Below are 17,234 nucleotides of genomic sequence, written 5' to 3' on the forward strand. Positions count from 1 at the left end.
ACCTTTTTTATGGTTTTCTTTTGTTTATTGCAGTCTTTCAACTTTTGTTAAAAAGAAAGTTGGTTACCAAAACGTCAAATTTCCGACACGTTTCTTAAACGGGAAACAGTAATGGAATGGAGTGTCAATGTTGTACATACTAGGAAGATATAATTCAAGATACCGTTGCTTGGGGATCAAGCTTTTCATTTTTGTGAATGTATTAAAGACAAATTAAAAGTTTGGTAGGTTACAATATTATCGTTTGTTTATTGCCTGAGTCATTTAAAGGGTCATCAACAACAAGAAAAAGGCAAAGCAGATAAAATATCCCATATAGCTGGAAGAAAATTCAAACATGCATGCAGTCTTCACAGGCTACAGTGTCTGACTCTGTGGAAGTGATGCTTTTGAGTTGGCAAATTTAGCTTTCAGGTGCTATTATGCATTATGAGATAAGGAAAAGAAATTCTGATATATTAAAATGAACCTTTTTTTTAGAAATAATTGAATCTTTTTTATCTCTTTGTTTATGAAAAAAGAAGAGGACATGTCAGTTTTGCTTCTTTATATATGAATTGATAAATGACCTATGATATGAGTTGTTGTAAAACAATAAAGGTCCACTTTGCCCCCTCAACCTCGCACAAGAGATCAATTAAGGATAAACTCGTGATTTTGGACAAAAAAGCCACAGGTAGGTTAATTTGACTCGTTTTACCCTCTCAGCTCGTGGAAGAAAATTATTGGATAATTTAAAACTGAAGGTGTAAACGAGGCAAATTAATCAACTTGTGGATATTTTTATCCAAAGTCATAAACTTATTGTCCTTATCGGGACTTTGGACAAAAAATACATAAATAGGTTAATTTGCCTCATTTTATCCTCTCAGCTAGGGGTGAGCAAGAACTGAATCAAACCGAAAAACCGAACCGAACTTCGTTGTTTGGTTCAGGTTTTCGGTGAAAACGGTTTGGTTTGGTTTGGTTTCTACTTTAGGTAAAATTTGGTATTCGGTGTTCGGTTTGGTTTGGGTGTTTTGAAAACCGAACCGACCGAAAAACCGAATTAACCGAACTTTAATATAAAATATATATATTTCTTAAAAACGATATCCATATATACTTATATTTATATGTTTTTTGTCTTTATATCTTAATTATTGTTGATATATGAGTTAATAAATGTTATTTAAACATATATGGAAGTTTATTAGAGTCTAATTATTTAATATTTCAATTAATTTTAATATAAAAAAATTATAAAAAATAAAAAATAGTGAAATTCGGTTTTAACCGAACCGTACCGAACCGAAATTTTCGGTTTGGTTTGGTTCGGTTTTTTCACCTCCAAACTAAAAGTTCGGTTCGGTTTGGAAATTTTCCAAACCGAAAACCGAAAAAACCGAAAAAATTCCAACCGAATCGAACCGAACCGACCGATACTCACCCCTACTCTCAGCCGAGGTGGCAGAAACGATTGGATAATTTAAATTTGAAGGTGTAAAAGAAGTCGAATTAATCAACTTGTGGATATTTTTTTATCAAAGAGCAAAGCTATAAACTTGTCCTTATTTGACCTTTTATGTCAAATTTAAGAGGCACAATAAATTTTTGTTGATATGATATCTAATATTATGAGAAATGAACCGTAGGTTTTGAACCCTTAAGCAGTTACCTTAACAAGAAAGCAACAGCAACCCATCTTAATCATTCATGTTAATGTATTTAGAAAGAAAATAGCCATTTCAACTTCATATTTCATAACACCAAGGCTCACATTACAGGGTAATTTTGATTAACCGATTTTCGACTATAGTCTCTCTAGCCATAATTCATAAAGTTTATAATTTGTGACTATATTGGCAATATTTTTTCCGCTTAAAACGTTGCATTGTACATCCTATATCTTTTCAATTTTTGGCATTGTGTAGTTCAAAACTCTTATTAATAAGAATTCTATTTTTGATGTTCAAACAATGGGTTGAAATAACTAATGCAGTGGATGTAACGTTGAATTGTACATTCAAAGAGTTCTTGTCAATGCGATTTTATATTTAATTAATGTTCTTTCGTAATTCTTGAATGTAATTTTTGTATAATTTTTATCAAATCGTACTTCATTTTCTCCACTGCTAAATATTTATAATTTTATAAAAAAATGGAGTAGAAGGTGATGCTTTGTTACAGATTGATAACAATTATGTACAATTGTTAAGGTCAACTAAAGTGATTGACTATTTACTTGCAGTCTGATCAAGAAACTAAATTAGGTGACTTGTAGCTGCGGACATCCAAGCTTGAGACATTGCTTGCTGAAGACACTTGAAAGCCTTCTGATTGTTTATGAAACCCATAAACCAGAATTCAAAATCATCAACTGTCACTATTTCTACGAACTTTTGTGATGGTTTCGTCACATTTTCACTTTGATTTGCAGTCTTTATTTTGTTCAGAGGGATCACAGCCTGCATCAAGTTGATATTTTTCATTAGTATCTTAATAAGGGACAAAAGGTGAAGCAAATTCTGTTGTCTTTTCTAGTTTTTTTTGTAATAAGTTTGATTACCTTGTAATGGATTCTGACAATTTTTCCTTCTGGAGTGGATAATTTAATGGATCTTTCACTACAGAAAGCAATCTTTTCGCTGGAGATGAATAGAAGTCCTGCAATAGGACCTGCTGTTGTTGACAAATAACACTGGCAGGCCTTCAACAATCTTTCTCCTTCTCGGACGGTAAAAAACTGCCTGAAAATTTTCTTGACTCCTCCCACTTTAAGAATTTTTGCTCCCAAGCTCAACTTCCCCTTGAGAGTTTCAGTAATTTTGGCTCCCAGTTTCACTGCAATATCAAGCAACCTTAGAATCAGCCATCTCAACGTTGTATATATAAGCTCAAACTAACTTTGATGTTACCAAATACTTACCATGCTCGCGGATTCCATGTGCAAATTTGTCAGCTTTTCTTCCTAGCTTGTTTATCCTTTTCAGCACTGAATCTAATTTATCTGCACGAATATATAGTAGTATCCATCTGATTAGTAAAACCGCGTCATTTTGTTTTGAAGAGGCAGAGAAATGAGATGTAGAGAGAATCAATTACCTTGCTTGACAGCAAGAGACTTATTTGCAGGAGTTGGAACATAGGATTGGGTAGCCATATTGTCAAGTAGAAGCCTACTTGGAATCCCAATAACTTGTTCTTGAACTGAAATCTTCATGCTTGATGGTGAATTGAGATTGCAAGTCAAATAGAATTGTAGTAGTCTTGTGTTTCTGATTGCTGAGAGAGTTAATGTTGGTGATGATGAGAAGTTGCATGCATCCTGCAACTATATATACTATAGAGAAAAGGAGTTGGTGAATGTCAACTTTTGAATGCATGAGTCAGCCATGGCTCATCCATGATAATAAAGGTAAATAAATTGTCTATATTTGTTGTATTTTAAAAAAAGATTTTGAATAAGATAACATTTTAAATTGCAGCAGACAGTAACCAGATGATGGAAATTTCTCTCTTTGGAAAAAATCTCATCTTCATTCAAATGGGATCAATTCCTGATTAGTTGAGACAGTTAACTTAGTCCAAACAAAGCCTATTCCCTAGTTAGTGGGATTTCTGCTATATGCTGACTGTGTAAGGTTGTGTAAGGAAGCTTTTTGAGGTGGCAAACTAGCTTTGTGATGCCATCATTTAACTTTTATAAAAGAAAAAGATAGCATAAAAGCAGAGCGACTAATCAACATGTGAAGCAGTTAGATTTTATGACATGAATGGTCGACTGATAATTATGCTGAGGTGGGGCTGACCAGGTAGGTGGTTTGGCCTGCCTAATTAAGCAACATTATTGTAATTTAAACACTAAACCATGACCATCAACTCTGAATAAATCTTCATTCTTTACATGTTTGGAGAAAGCCAAATTCCATACTCTATTTGCATCACTTGAATATCATAATACTCTGTTTTGTTCTGCTATTGATCTCTTCGAGCCGTTTTTCATGAATTTGTTTTTAGTTATCAAGTTATATTATTTTAATATGTACAACATTCTATTCTATTTGATTCTGACAATGACAAATATTTTTTATTGATTAGTAAAGTTCAATCCCAATCATTCTTTTTTGATGTTATTCTTTTGTTTATTGCTATCCTGTGAGTTATGAAGTCTGTCAACTTTTGCAACTGGTATCACAACCTTGCAACGCATTCTAATTGACTCTCCATCTATGTAGCACAAACACGTATACAGGGAAAAAGGGCACTAAGGCACGGACACGGCAAAGCATTGTTATTTAACGCTGTTTTCGAAACAGAAAACATTGATTGAAAGAAATGTTTGTGTTTTTAGAAGACAGCTTCACTAGCCTCTCATTAGAAAACCTAGCTTGTAACTGGAGATAAACAACAGACTGTGGGACTGGTTTTTTCATTGACAGTTTTTCAACTATCATCTCTCTACCGCCATAATTCATAAAGGGACGAAAAACTAGAATTCCATTTAGATAAGTTTTCAAATGAAGTAACAAGGTATAGAATTCCAATCAGGCACCACATCAGTGGATACAAAATAGAAATTGATGAAGAATTCAATTACAAATTAAAATTTAAGGACTAAAAAGGAAGAGAGGAAAGTTGAGAGTGTGTCGATGAAAATTACCCCACATTATAGTGCTGCCTCCAAACAGTTTAAAAAGGTATAAATGCATTCTTTACAACTGTGGCCATAAGAAAGTTGGATACCAATTGTAATGTAAGAAAAGAAAAACTAAAAAGCTACTAATTTTGTGTCCTACTCATAAAATGCTAAAGCTGCCTATACAAATACATGTAGTTTCCCCTACCTATCGCCTTATTTGATACTATTTCTAACAGAATTAACTAATGTCCCCTAACCACTTTTGCTTGTAATAAGCATTCTTATTCACGCTCAAATGGTGAAGCAACTAACCCAACAGAAAAACAAAAAAATTGTCTTTCTTGCCTTTGTACATTCTGCATCTTATTACCTATGCGCAGTTGTCGGTGGCATCGGATACGCCATAGGACCCATGTTCATGGGCGCACCGGGAACCACTGCTCCACCTACTGGGGCTCTAACACCGTAAGCCATGTGTGGAGACGCAGTAAGGTTCACTGGCGTACCAACAGCTGGAACATGAGGCCCTCCGATTGGCTGCCCCATCGTCGGAGGACCATATACACCAGGAGGTCCGCCGGGGTGTGGAGGATGCTGCTTAGTTGACTTTCCTGAGGATGATCCAGGAGAACCATTTGTCTGACCAGTTATTGGTCCTTGTGGTGCTGAAACCTCTCCGTTATTGCCAACACTAGTGATGTCGTGGATGCTGGACCGTCTTCTGTCTTTGTTCATCGAGTTTAGTCGAATGAAATACTTTTGTGCGTGGCTTGCTACTTGTGTAGGTGTTCTTGTCACCACAAAGTTTCTGGAAATACTTCGCCAGTCACCTTTCCCGTATTTTTCCAGACCGAGAAGAAATAACCTAAGATCAAAGGATATTTCAATTAATAGTGTCCATTAAATAACACAACGCTGCGTGCTACTGAAAACATATATCTATATGCAGTGTTTCTAAAGCCGAAACCGCGTGGCCACATATATGATATATATATATATATATTAAGTCTACATATTTAAAGTTTAAACACATACATAATATTCTAACTAGCAAATGATAATTTTTACTGTTTAACTGGTTTGATGATTTTCTGATTCTTGTAGTGTTATCCCGTCCAAAGAGGTTGAACTGTATTTTTGATTTTTAAGAAAGAATCAAACCGGACTGACTATTGTTCGTGTCAAACCAGTTGAACCAGCCAATCCAGTTCGGTTCTTAAAACCATGTCTATATATCAACAAAAGAAAAACTAACAGAAACCCAGTTACTTCCCAAGTCATTACATTTATAAAAGGGCCTCAACTTATTGCAAAGCAAAAATGTGCACTATCAACGAAACGATGTCCTCCAGGTTGAGAAGAGAGAGAACAACAATTTGTACCAACAATTTTTGTCAATCAGAAAAAGATTAAGCTTCCCATGCCAAAACCCAAATAGACAGTATAAGTTAAGAAAGCATATAGAGGACTCGGAAAAAAAGAGCTAGAGAGCAAACATCACTTTAGTAGTCTTCTGTTCAGGGAAATATCGATAATAACGTCATAGACACACCTAATGTAAAATAATAAACAAGTGTGACCATTATACAGTTTTGACTTTGGTCCAAATCATGGCAGTCAATTCGACTAAGATGCTATTCCAGTGTCAAATCTTAAGCCTAACCCTCGACTAACTAAACAGCAATCTATCATCTTTCAGCAGAAGAGATTTCTTAACTTTCTGATGTGCTTACTTACACTTTCACCTAAATCTGTTTTCTTGAAGGATGGAATGGAACACAAAATAACATCTGCCTGGCACAGTTTATTCTCAATTTTGGGCTACAAAGTGGCACCCGAATAAGATATAGAAGATTTTTTTTTCCAACAATTTGCCAATTTGGATGGAATTTTATGATGCCATATTCAATTATACCACAACTTAGATCAATTCCGTCAGTAAATTTATCCAAAGTCGCATATGACCAGGGATTTATTAGTCAAATTATCAATTTGGGTTGCGAAAAGTAACCCCACACGAACACAACAATCCATTCCCAAAAAAAAATTGACTAAAAACTAAAAGTAGATTACCATTTACAGGATCTCATTAAAGACAATGAAACTTCAAGGTTCTGTTAAACATATATTAGATTGCTCGAGTTCCATTCAAGCAATCACTCAAGAGTTCTTTATGTTTGTTTTACCTTCTGTTGCTTGTGTTAAACTATTGATCACAGGATTCATATTTGTCTATAATAGGAATTATTTTGGAAGATATTCTTTATCTCTATAGTACAATGCTTTCCAATTTAAGTGCAGGCAAACTTTTTATGCTGATCTTCTGTCAAGAAAAAGTAAAATAAAAAGAGCCTATGAAGGTCAGAGAAGAACAAGGAACCCTATTGTTTTTTTAATTTCAATTCTGTAATATATTGAACATAATTTACTAATTTAATTTCAAAACAACAAATTAAATAATCTATCATACAATTGAAACCTAACAATTACAGTGTTTATATGCCAATATCCTAGCTTTCTAAATTTCCTAAGCCTATGAGATTAATAAATCATCGACTGCTTGAAATTTTCGCACATTTGGCTACAAATATAAAGAAGTGATATATCTAGGGAGCCGACATAAACTCATTTCTTGCCTAGGTTAATACCGTAAGTAATAGTTGATATTCCCATTTCACAGCTTGTTTTGAGCAAAAAAATTTATTATTTCAGTTAGAACTAGAACTAGAACTGCTGAAAAAAGGTGTAAGATTCCAACACAAGTCCAAGAACAAGATTCCACAAATTAATATATGCTGAACACAGATGAATATAATTGGAATTTTGAAAAAAGAAACCCATGAAAATGCTATCACACAAAGTAATACAGCAGTTAAGAGAACCAAAACAAAAAGAACAACAATGAATGCAGATAACACAAGAAAAAAGATTACATGGGAATATTAAAATTACCTGTGCTCGTCCTCTGTCCAGGCAATCCCTTTACGGCGTTCTTGATCTGATCTTGAGGCTTTATTTCCATGAGCAGATTCGCTGTTATGATGCCCCAGGTGGCCACCCTTCTTACCAGTTCCTTCGTCGCCACCATGGCTCATTGAGCCCTCTGGAGAAGAATATATAGGTAGAGGCACACAGCCAGCTTCGATCTGATTCACATCTTCAATCAGAAGTTCGTAGTGTAATTTAATCTCTTCCTGAGTTTTCCCAGGTACATCGGCAGCAATTTTCTCCCAACGATCTAAATCGTCCTCGGGATATGTTGCAAGGGCATTCTCAAATGCTTTATCTTGCTCTCGAGTCCAAACAGAACTACAGTCCTCTTCATCCACAGTCATCTACACTTTGTTAAACTCTGCTATCCACAACAATCACAAGACAAGGAAATAAGTCGACCAACGTGCTGTAGAATCTACACTCGAATCTATATGAAAATCTCCAAAACCAAGGATTTTCTAAAATAGTTCTTGAAACTTAGATCTGACTTAATTCTATAATTGGCATAACCAGCAAGGAAACAAATGGAGTGATGGTAGATAAAATTATGGGAAAGCAGGATGCGTCAGGCTATACCAGCGACGAAGAAGAAAACAAACGGGACACCCAGAAAAGGCCAGGAGAGCTGAACCAGAGATCACCTCCAATAAAAATCACAAAACACCAGCAAAGTATGTGAAGAATTCAATGACGATTTGCTCCACAATTCAAAAAATTGGACTCTTGTGAATTGCTGACCTACTGTTCAATGAAAAAGCAGCAAAGTTCAGTTAGAGCATGAGAAATATCTGAAACCCATTATTAAACCAAAGATGCAATAAATGGTGATTTACAGGGAATAAAAAAAGTAAATACACCGAAATTAACGCGACGGTGAATCGAACAGTGAATGGTAATTAGGGTTTTAGACAGTGAGATATGAAAGAGATAATAAAGAAAACAAACAAAGAAGAAAAATACCAGAAACCTGCAATGAATAATTGGCATACTCATAATGAAAATTTCTAATTCCAACAAAAACTCAGTAAACTGTGTGCCCTACTTGATAAGAACAGTTTTAACAGAATAGGCCCACTGAAATTCATTATGCTCAAAAATTTACAGACTAAGCTCATCCAGCTCCTCAGTTTTTGTTTTCTTCTGCTAATCTAAATCATATATACACTGCATAATTATTATTTAAAATGAAAAAGAAATCAACTTTATACTGACAAAACTCTTGCAAATTATAGAAAATTAACGCCCTTCATCAGAGAATCAACAATGGATAGAAATTCAAATAAAATATCAAAAATTAATAACCCCTAAAATAAAGTTCTAAAATTTCCCCTAATTTAAACCTAAACCTAAATCTAAATCTACACTCTTTAAGATATTAATCATGTTCTTCTTATCTACTAACTTAAGTATAACACGTAAGATTTTAACTTTCAGAACTATTGAGGCAAAACAAACAATCAAAAAAGTAAAAACCTAACCTTTTCAAGTAAAACCTTAATAACACCACCTTCATCTGTGTCTTTGACAATGATTTCGAATTTGATTAAAAACTTAAAACATAATCAAACCTAATGACAATGAATTGTATAAGTCCGTACAGTACATAATATAAAGTATTTATAGCAAAACCCAGATGTTAAGCAAAGGGGACACAACACAAGCAATAATAATAAATTAAAAATTAAAAATTTCCTAATAAGAACAAAAATTGGTAGTGTCCAGAAACCAGATAAACCCAAAAAAACCCATGATAAAAAAAATAAAAACTTCAACAAAAAGGGACTAAAAGAAGCAAAATTTACAAGGGCAGCCATAGAAATAATGGCTGATGTTGATGGGTTAATACTCAAAAATAAAAATCAAGGAGGTGGTGGTGGAGGTGGTGGGCAGGGTCAAATTGGTCCCATCAAACAACTAATTGTTTACACATAAAAAAAAAGTACAGCTAGGATTGAAAAAAGCCCTCCCGAGTTGCCATACCATGGAATCTGCAATACCCTTTAATATCTGACAATGGATAAAATATCCTCATTAAAAAGATTACACCTTTATTAGTTTTCTTTTCTTTTCTTTTCTTGCTATCCAAATAGACAAACAACAAACTATTGTATTTAATGAATTGTCAGTGTATAAGACAACAAGAGGCAGTTGCAAAGCAAAACAGTATATCTATTTTTAAACATGCATCTGTAAGTATTTATGTGAAATACAGAGTATTTGATTATTACCTCTTCTTTATCGCCGCCAATTTGTTTGATGATTCGTAGTGTTTTTGATGGTTAGTCGTCGGCTGACTGCGACTGAAACGGTGTAACAAACAGTCAAAGGGGCTCAATTTTTATATATACTTCTTCAGGGATAGGATACTAAAATGGAAATTACTCATAATTTATTTCTTGTTTAGTTTTGGATTTCTTTTCTAAGGCAGTTTTTATACCTGTTTCAGAAGTTAAATAATACTTTGTTCATTCCATAAACATAAAACAAATTGTACTTTTACAACATTAAGAAATTAATTAATCCCTCTGTTTTTTATTATTTATTTGTTTAGCCACCATTTAAATTTTTAAGATGATCATAATAGTTATTTCTCAAATTTATTTGTTTCTAAATAAATGATATTATAATTTAATTTAGGCTTATTCACCAAAAAATGTCAAACTTTTGCGACTTGTGTCAATTTTAGTCAAACCTTTAAAAACCACCATATTTAACCAAACCTTATATGTCGTGTTTCTTTTTCAGCCATTTTTGAATCGAACCGGATTTATTGCTCACATGTCAGCCATGTCAATTCCAACTCAACAATTTAGCTGACATGGCAACATCTCAAACCACTAACTCAATTTAATCAAACCACACAATTAACCACATAGTAACTCAAATAAAATCAAATCCAACTTATTTAAATCAATAATGAATTAATTATTTAAACTCATATATATTTAATAATTTTATTTTAAATTTTAACTAAATAAATAAAAATCGTAATATTCAAACGGATATTGTAATTAATCTCGAAACATAATATAAAATTTTACTTAGTTTAATAAAATTTCAATTTATCAACAGACATCAACTTTCGCTGCTGCCACCACCACTCTTACTACGGCCACCGCCCATTCCGGCCACCATCCACTCCGGACTGGAGTCTTCTCCAGCCATGGAGAAGACGAGATCTGCTCGTCTTCTCCATGGCTGGAGAAGACCTGTTCGTCTTCTCCATGGCTGGAGAAGACCTGTTCGTCTTCTCCATGGCTGGAGAAGACCTGTTCGTCTTCTCCATGGTTGGAGAAGACAAGCAGTTCGTCTTCTCCAGCCATGAAGAAGATGAACTGTTCATCTTCTTTATGGCTGGAGAAGACTCCAGCGATGGCCGGAGTGGATAACGACCGCCGGAAAAAAAAATCTGGCGGTCGGTTTGAGTTAGCGGCTGAAATTTTTGTCGTAGATGATTTTTTCAATATTTTAATTTTACGATTTTTTATCTATTTAATAAAAGTTTAAATTATTTACATACTTATCGTTTTGCTAAATAAAATAAATTAATATTAATTTTTAAAAAAATTTATGAGTTTTAAAAAATAATTTTTGAATTGATTTGATTTAGTTGGATTTGGTTTTATTTTATTTTATTTTTGGTTTGGTTAGGTTTGGGTTAGTGATTTGTAATGTGCCATGTCAGCTAGTTTTGCTGAGTTGGCAGTGACATGGATGACATGTAGGCACAAAATCCGTTTCGATTCAGAAATGGCTGAAAAAGAAACACAACATATAAGGTTTGGCTAAATATGGTGGTTTTTAAGGTTTGGCTAAAATTGACTCAAGTCGCAAAAGTTTGGCATTTTTTTGTGAATAAGCCTTTAATTTATAAAATATTTATTAATCTCTTTTGCCAAAGACACGATTTCATTCATAAATAAAAATTCGACTGTAAGAGTCACAATTCTAACCGCAATAAATGGGTTAGAAATTAGATTAATTAGGTTTTATTAGTTTAATTGGGTTAATTAATTAGGTTTAATTAGAATTTTAAATTAAAATTTAATTAGGTTTTAATTAGTGATTTGCAGGTAACATTATCTTGGTTGGGGCTCTATATTGGCGTAGTTGTACCGATTGTGATACTCATTGATGTTTTGAATATCGATAGAGAAGGTGTTACTCACAAGATATGATGACCTAATTATAAATAGTACTTATGCTGCTAGTTCCTCCTCTGCTAATATCGGAGATGCAAAAATAGTTATATAAATCTAGTTTCTCAATTCTCGTCATTTACTTATGGAATGACTAATTCAAAATTATTGAAAAGTCATTCATTTCTATATTTTCTCACATTTCATGCAATGAAATTTTAGTTTTTGATAAAAAAATAGAATAATTATGATTAATTAATAATTAAAAAATAACAAAATATAAACAGGATAAAAGAAAATTCTAGATTTTTAAATAAAAAATTAACTTAAATTTAAATTTTTTAAATGACATATCAGTCGATGAGTAAGTAGAATTGGCTGATATTACTGTTATAATGTCAAAAAAATAAAAGGTGTGAATTCAAGTATAACCGGCGATTTTATAACGTCATGGTGCAAACGAAAATAGATTAACAGATGAAAGTTTTTTTTAAGACTATTGGCTGTTAAACTCTTAGATTTGCATATGGATGTGAAAAGATTTAATTTATGAGCATTGGTATAAACAAAAATCATAAGTGGACAATCATTAAAGTTCATTGTAAATCTTTCATTTCCTTTTGAGAGAATTAAGAATGAGAATTTCATTTTATGAGTAAGAACTGCAAAAATTATCTTATGTCGCCCAAATTAATAGACTTTATTAGTTGATATAGTAACTTTTGCTATTGTATTAATGATTACAAAAAATTATTTGTAATTATTTATGATTGGCTTAATGGCGTAAAAAATCACAAATTTTAGCGTATTTTACAAATATAACACAAACTTTCAATTTTGGCAAATTAAATCACAAACTTTTGATTTTTTGCAATTTTAGCACCGATCAGTTTTCTGTGAAAAAAATGCTGACGTGGACGCCAGAACAGTGATTTTTCTGGTGTACACATCATCGTTTTCTCTATTTTTTTGAAGGAAAAATAATCGGTGCTAAAATTGCAAAAAATTAAAAGTTTGTGTATTAATTCGCCAAAATTGAAAATTTATGTTAATTTTGCAAAACACGCTAAAATTTGTGATTTTTTATGCCATCAAACCTTTATGATTTTACAAGTTATACTATCTTAACTGGGACTTTATATTTTTTTTAGTACGGTGATACCGATTATAATACTTGTTGATACTTTAAACGTTGATTGAGAAAGTGTTACCGAAATGAATAAAGTAACGTCTATATTTTTTAAATTATATTTAATATGGATTAGATGTTATATATAATATATTGATACAGTTCTAACTTAACTGCATTAAAATTCGAAGCTAATATCAAACATACATTTGGAAGATCTAGTCACTTCAACTAGATTTCACTAACCATTACATTTAGGATTGAAATTCTCTCAAGTTCAAAATGAACTTGAGGGGTCATGTTCACGATCTACACTGTTTATTGTAAAATGAACGGTGTAGATTAATTGAATAAAATTATACTTTTGATCTACATCGTTCATTTTATAATAAACGGTGTAAATCATTACCTAACATTTATTAAGTTCCAACAAAAAGTAGCATCTAATAATTACTCCCTCTGTTCTAAATTGATAGACAGATACAATATTAAGAAATCTTGTAAATCTATGTAAAATGAGTAATTCTATGACAATATACCATATTTACCCTTATTTAATCGGATATTAATTTTAAATATTAGTTTTTCTTACTCTCTTTTAAATATAATATATTATAATTAATGAGGGTTCATATGTCATTTGATCATTTAAGTAATAAATTATTGTTTATAATCTGGGATAAAATAATTTAAAATAGTGCTTATCAATTTGGGGTGGAGAGAGTATTTATAATAACCACACCCTAAATATCTTTCCTTTTCTTTCAAAATTTCTTATTGTTAATTTTAAACTAAGTTCGTTTATAGTTATCGTTGGTCTTTTCACTGATAATAAAAAAATTTAAATTGGTTTTATAATTATTTTAATATAATCCATTAACATGTGTTTTTTTCTTTGAAATTTTATTTGACCAAAGGATCAATCGTGCCTTTGAATTTAAATCACATAAGTTACTTTTAACTTTTATAGTTAGTTAGATCTGGAAATTTGTATTTTGGGATCATCTTAATCAATTAAATCTTCAAATTTGTGTTTGGGGATCAAATAAATTACGCATTTGAAATATACAAAATTGGGGTTACTAGACGTAAATTAAGAGAGTTAGATATCTAATGACTAAAAAATAAAATTGACTTATTTTACCTCAAAAATACAAACTTGAATATCTAATTAAGTAAAAAAAATTAAAAACAATTTATTTAATTATGAGAGACAAATTTAATGACCGGGTTGACCTTTTACTCATTTTTATTTATTCTTTTTTTAATTGGAGTTTTGTTTTTTCATTTTTAATAGAAGTTCATTTTCGTTTCTTTAATTTGGTACGAGGCTACTCAATATAATTCTCAATATTAATATATATCTAAAATTTAGTATTGTATTATTTAATCATTAGGTTTAATTCAATTAGAAGAAAATAACAATTTATATATATATATATATATATATATATATATATATATATATTTCTCAATGAGCTATAGTTCGAATTGTTATAAGTGTTAGGTCTTGAGTTCAAGCCCTTCTCTACGAGACTCGTACATATTCCCTATTTCAATCATTAAACTTATTAAAAATAAACAAATTACACGTGATTACGAGATAATATGGTTCCTTGTCTAAATTAATATTTTTTTGAAGTGGTTGAAGAAATAGTTTTCAGAAGCATAAGCCTCACTTTTGGGGGGAATAATTAATTTTTCATCTGACTGTAAAAGAAATAAGTGTATTTGATTTCAGCTAAAGTGGATTTAACTTGAATGATTAAAATATTTTTAAATGTAGAGGTTGTGAATTCGAACCACGTTTTTATGACTAGTAAACTAACAATTAAAATTCTAAAAAATGGATTACCATCTTTGGCAAAGAAAATTAATTCCTGGAAAGCCGCAAACTTTAAAAGACAGATGAGCTAAGCAATGCAAATGGGTTTGGACAAAATGTAAATGATAAAGAACTACAAACCAAATTAATGTGATCATGAAAATAGAAAAGAAAAATTAAATTAAATGTTGGGAAGAGACAATATAAGTTATAAATAACAAAGTTCTTTTCAAATTTATTTTTTCTTTTTCCTCCCAACAAACTCTAACTATATTCTTAATTCTTTGGCTTAATAGTAAAAAAAATCTAAATTTTTATCACTTGTTATAATTTTATCCAAACTTTTTAATTTTTACAATAATATCCGAATTGCATTATTTTGTTGAAATAATAGGCATATTGCATTTTTTATGTGAATTTTTTTGAATTTTTTGCCATTTCTTGGAACTTTTACTATATTATTATACATGAAAAAATAATAATAGCCTAATATCTTAATTGAAAACAACAAGTTTAGCCATCAATTTGACTATTATTGCTACAAAAAATACAATTTGGATATTATTGCAATAAAAAAATACAATTTGGATATTATTGCAAAAATTAAAAGGTTTGGATAAATTTGCAACAAGTCGTAAAGGTTTGAATTTTTTTTAACCATTAGGCCTAATTCTTTTATAGTGGAAAAGTAAATTTCGCATCTTTAAACTCTTTTATTCTTATAGCAAATAAATAATTTTTATTTTAAGTGTTGTTTTTCATTTAATTTTTAGTTTTTTTTATCCTACATAAATTTTGTTCTTTTTCAAATAATTCTTTTTACAACATATGACGAGTTATGGATCGCTTGATGGTGTCCGGAAGAAGTAGATCGTTCAAGTATATGTATTTTTGTATTTTCATGTAGAGTTAATTTACTAATTTGAAAATTTTACAACTTGATTTGTGTTATAGATTTGTGAAAGATCCATGATTTTGTATTGCAATTTATTTATATTTATAAGTTTTTTTTCGGATTGATTTAATAAATTGTGTTTTATATGGCACTATATGTAGTCGGAATGCCCTTTTTAACTGTAATTATATAGCTGATACACTGGTTATCTTTAAAACTTTTAGTAGTCGATATTATATTAATGAGATAATAATTTTTTAACAAAAAAATTATTAAGTACACTAATTTGTAATTAGAGATAATTGTCTTAGTGGATAGATAGTTGAGATGTGCACGAGTCTTAGAGATCCCCAACTCCGGATCAAAAATATTTAGAACCGGAAAATATATGTTGATTTTGAGTTTTTCTAAATCGAACCAAGTCAAAAAATTAATTGGTACGGTTTTAAATCTTAGGTAAAAAAAGGCCAAACCTTTTTCGAAAACTTCACGAAAGACAAACTTTTCATTTTTATCCAATTTGTCCTAAAATGCAGGATTTCATCTCAATTATGTCCAAGTACGCAATTTTGCTTTTGTGGCGATGATGTCTGACATATCACATCAGTGCCACATAGGCGCCACATCAGCAAAATCGCATAGTTGAACATTATTGAAATAAAAACCTGCATTTCAAGTCAATACATACAAAATTAAAAGGTTTGGCTTTTTTTAGTCACTTAAAAGGATTCACATGTTTGCCTATAAATATAGAATCAAAAGCCACTCTTAAAGGTACGTACTATTCCTTATAATTCACACATAACTCATATACCATTATACCCTTACAGATTTAAGCATTAGAGTGGCCCCGTGGCCCGGGTCCAAGATCCATCTTCCTTTTTTCCTTTCAGGAAGGATCAAATAACCGGGCACGTGACTAGTCACTCATAAATTTTGGATCTATCATTTGGCGCCGTTTGTGGGAACAATAATTCTTGAATTTTTTTAAAATGGAAACGGGAATGACCGACGGAACCAGTAAATAAAGGGCGGACCACATGGAAACATCTAGACAGCCACACACAAGCAAAATATCTCGGAAAGCAAATATGGAGGTATCTTTCGAGCGGCACAAACTGTCACGACCCAATCTCAGAGCCGAGACCGGCGCTAGGGAATGGGAGTGGTTGCTCCGAAACCCGTAGCAAGCCTAAAAACGTAAAATAAATTTTCTCAAAACATAAACGTCATGCATGACATAAGTAAACACGTGTCATGCAGAAGCACACATGCCAGGCACACATATCCTCTGGCAGTCACAAAATAAATAACGTAGCAAGCGTAAAACGTTTAAAACTTTAAAACGTTAAAGTAATATTTACAGAAAACTTTATATACAAGCTGACTGACAAAATACTTATCTACTGCAGCTCTAAGAGTAAAGTAATGTTTCATTACATACTCAAAAATACAGACTTCTGGGAGTAGGATAGAAGTCCGTTGCTTCAAAGCGTCTTTATCCTGAAAGGAAATCTGTGAGGGGTCAGTATATTGGGATATACTGAGTGAGTTCATACATTTACTAATAAGTATTCAAATAAAACATAAAATCGTAATCAATCATATGCAGCCAAGTACAGGATCCGAGT

At 31.7% G+C, this 17,234-nt stretch overlaps 2 protein-coding genes and 1 long non-coding RNA gene across 9 annotated transcripts; 1 reads left to right on the top strand and 2 right to left on the bottom strand.

The window, feature by feature from the left end:
• Positions 1 to 2,141: 2,141 nt before the first annotated feature.
• On the bottom strand, positions 2,142 to 4,731 carry LOC126680926 (GEM-like protein 7). Its single transcript, XM_050376228.2, has 5 exons — positions 4,643 to 4,731; positions 3,085 to 3,322; positions 2,909 to 2,989; positions 2,549 to 2,823; positions 2,142 to 2,447 (listed from the first exon to the last, which is right to left on the bottom strand). Exons 2-5 carry the CDS (start codon positions 3,200 to 3,202, stop codon positions 2,244 to 2,246), a joined length of 678 nt encoding a protein of 225 aa, XP_050232185.1. The 5' UTR covers positions 3,203 to 3,322; positions 4,643 to 4,731; the 3' UTR covers positions 2,142 to 2,243.
• On the bottom strand, positions 4,671 to 10,011 carry LOC126680923 (transcription factor SRM1). 7 transcript variants are annotated; one of them, XM_050376219.2, is made up of 3 exons: positions 9,844 to 10,011; positions 7,574 to 8,356; positions 4,671 to 5,486 (listed from the first exon to the last, which is right to left on the bottom strand). In XM_050376219.2, exons 2-3 carry the CDS (start codon positions 7,954 to 7,956, stop codon positions 4,988 to 4,990), a joined length of 882 nt encoding a protein of 293 aa, XP_050232176.1. In that variant the 5' UTR covers positions 7,957 to 8,356; positions 9,844 to 10,011; the 3' UTR covers positions 4,671 to 4,987. The 7 variants fall into 7 exon arrangements, with proteins under 7 accessions (XP_050232176.1, XP_050232175.1, XP_050232180.1 ...); XM_050376218.1 differs by lacking the exon at positions 9,844 to 10,011 and adding an exon at positions 9,094 to 9,262; XM_050376223.2 differs by lacking the exon at positions 9,844 to 10,011 and adding an exon at positions 8,576 to 8,875.
• On the top strand, positions 9,501 to 11,943 carry LOC126680930 (uncharacterized). The gene is made up of 2 exons (XR_007641300.2): positions 9,501 to 9,804; positions 11,679 to 11,943. It is a non-coding gene; the product is annotated as an uncharacterized LOC126680930 (long non-coding RNA).
• Positions 11,944 to 17,234: the final 5,291 nt, after the last annotated feature.

Source organism: Mercurialis annua, linkage group LG5 (assembly GCF_937616625.2).
Source record: "Mercurialis annua linkage group LG5, ddMerAnnu1.2, whole genome shotgun sequence".
Lineage (NCBI taxonomy): Eukaryota > Viridiplantae > Streptophyta > Magnoliopsida > Malpighiales > Euphorbiaceae > Mercurialis > Mercurialis annua.

Excerpts from the sequence above, each read along its gene's own strand:
- LOC126680923 (XM_050376219.2), bottom strand. The coding sequence starts at position 7,956 with ATGACTGTGGATGAAGAGGACTGTAGTTCTGTTTGGACTCGAGAGCAA. Across the intron at positions 5,487-7,573 it reads TGGACAGAGGACGAGCACAG|GTTATTTCTTCTCGGTCTGG; the intron begins GTAATTTTAATA and ends CTTTGATCTTAG.
- LOC126680926 (XM_050376228.2), bottom strand. The coding sequence starts at position 3,202 with ATGAAGATTTCAGTTCAAGAACAAGTTATTGGGATTCCAAGTAGGCTT. Across the intron at positions 2,990-3,084 it reads GTCTCTTGCTGTCAAGCAAG|ATAAATTAGATTCAGTGCTG; the intron begins GTAATTGATTCT and ends ATATTCGTGCAG. Across the intron at positions 2,448-2,548 it reads TTGTCAGAATCCATTACAAG|GCTGTGATCCCTCTGAACAA; the intron begins GTAATCAAACTT and ends AACTTGATGCAG.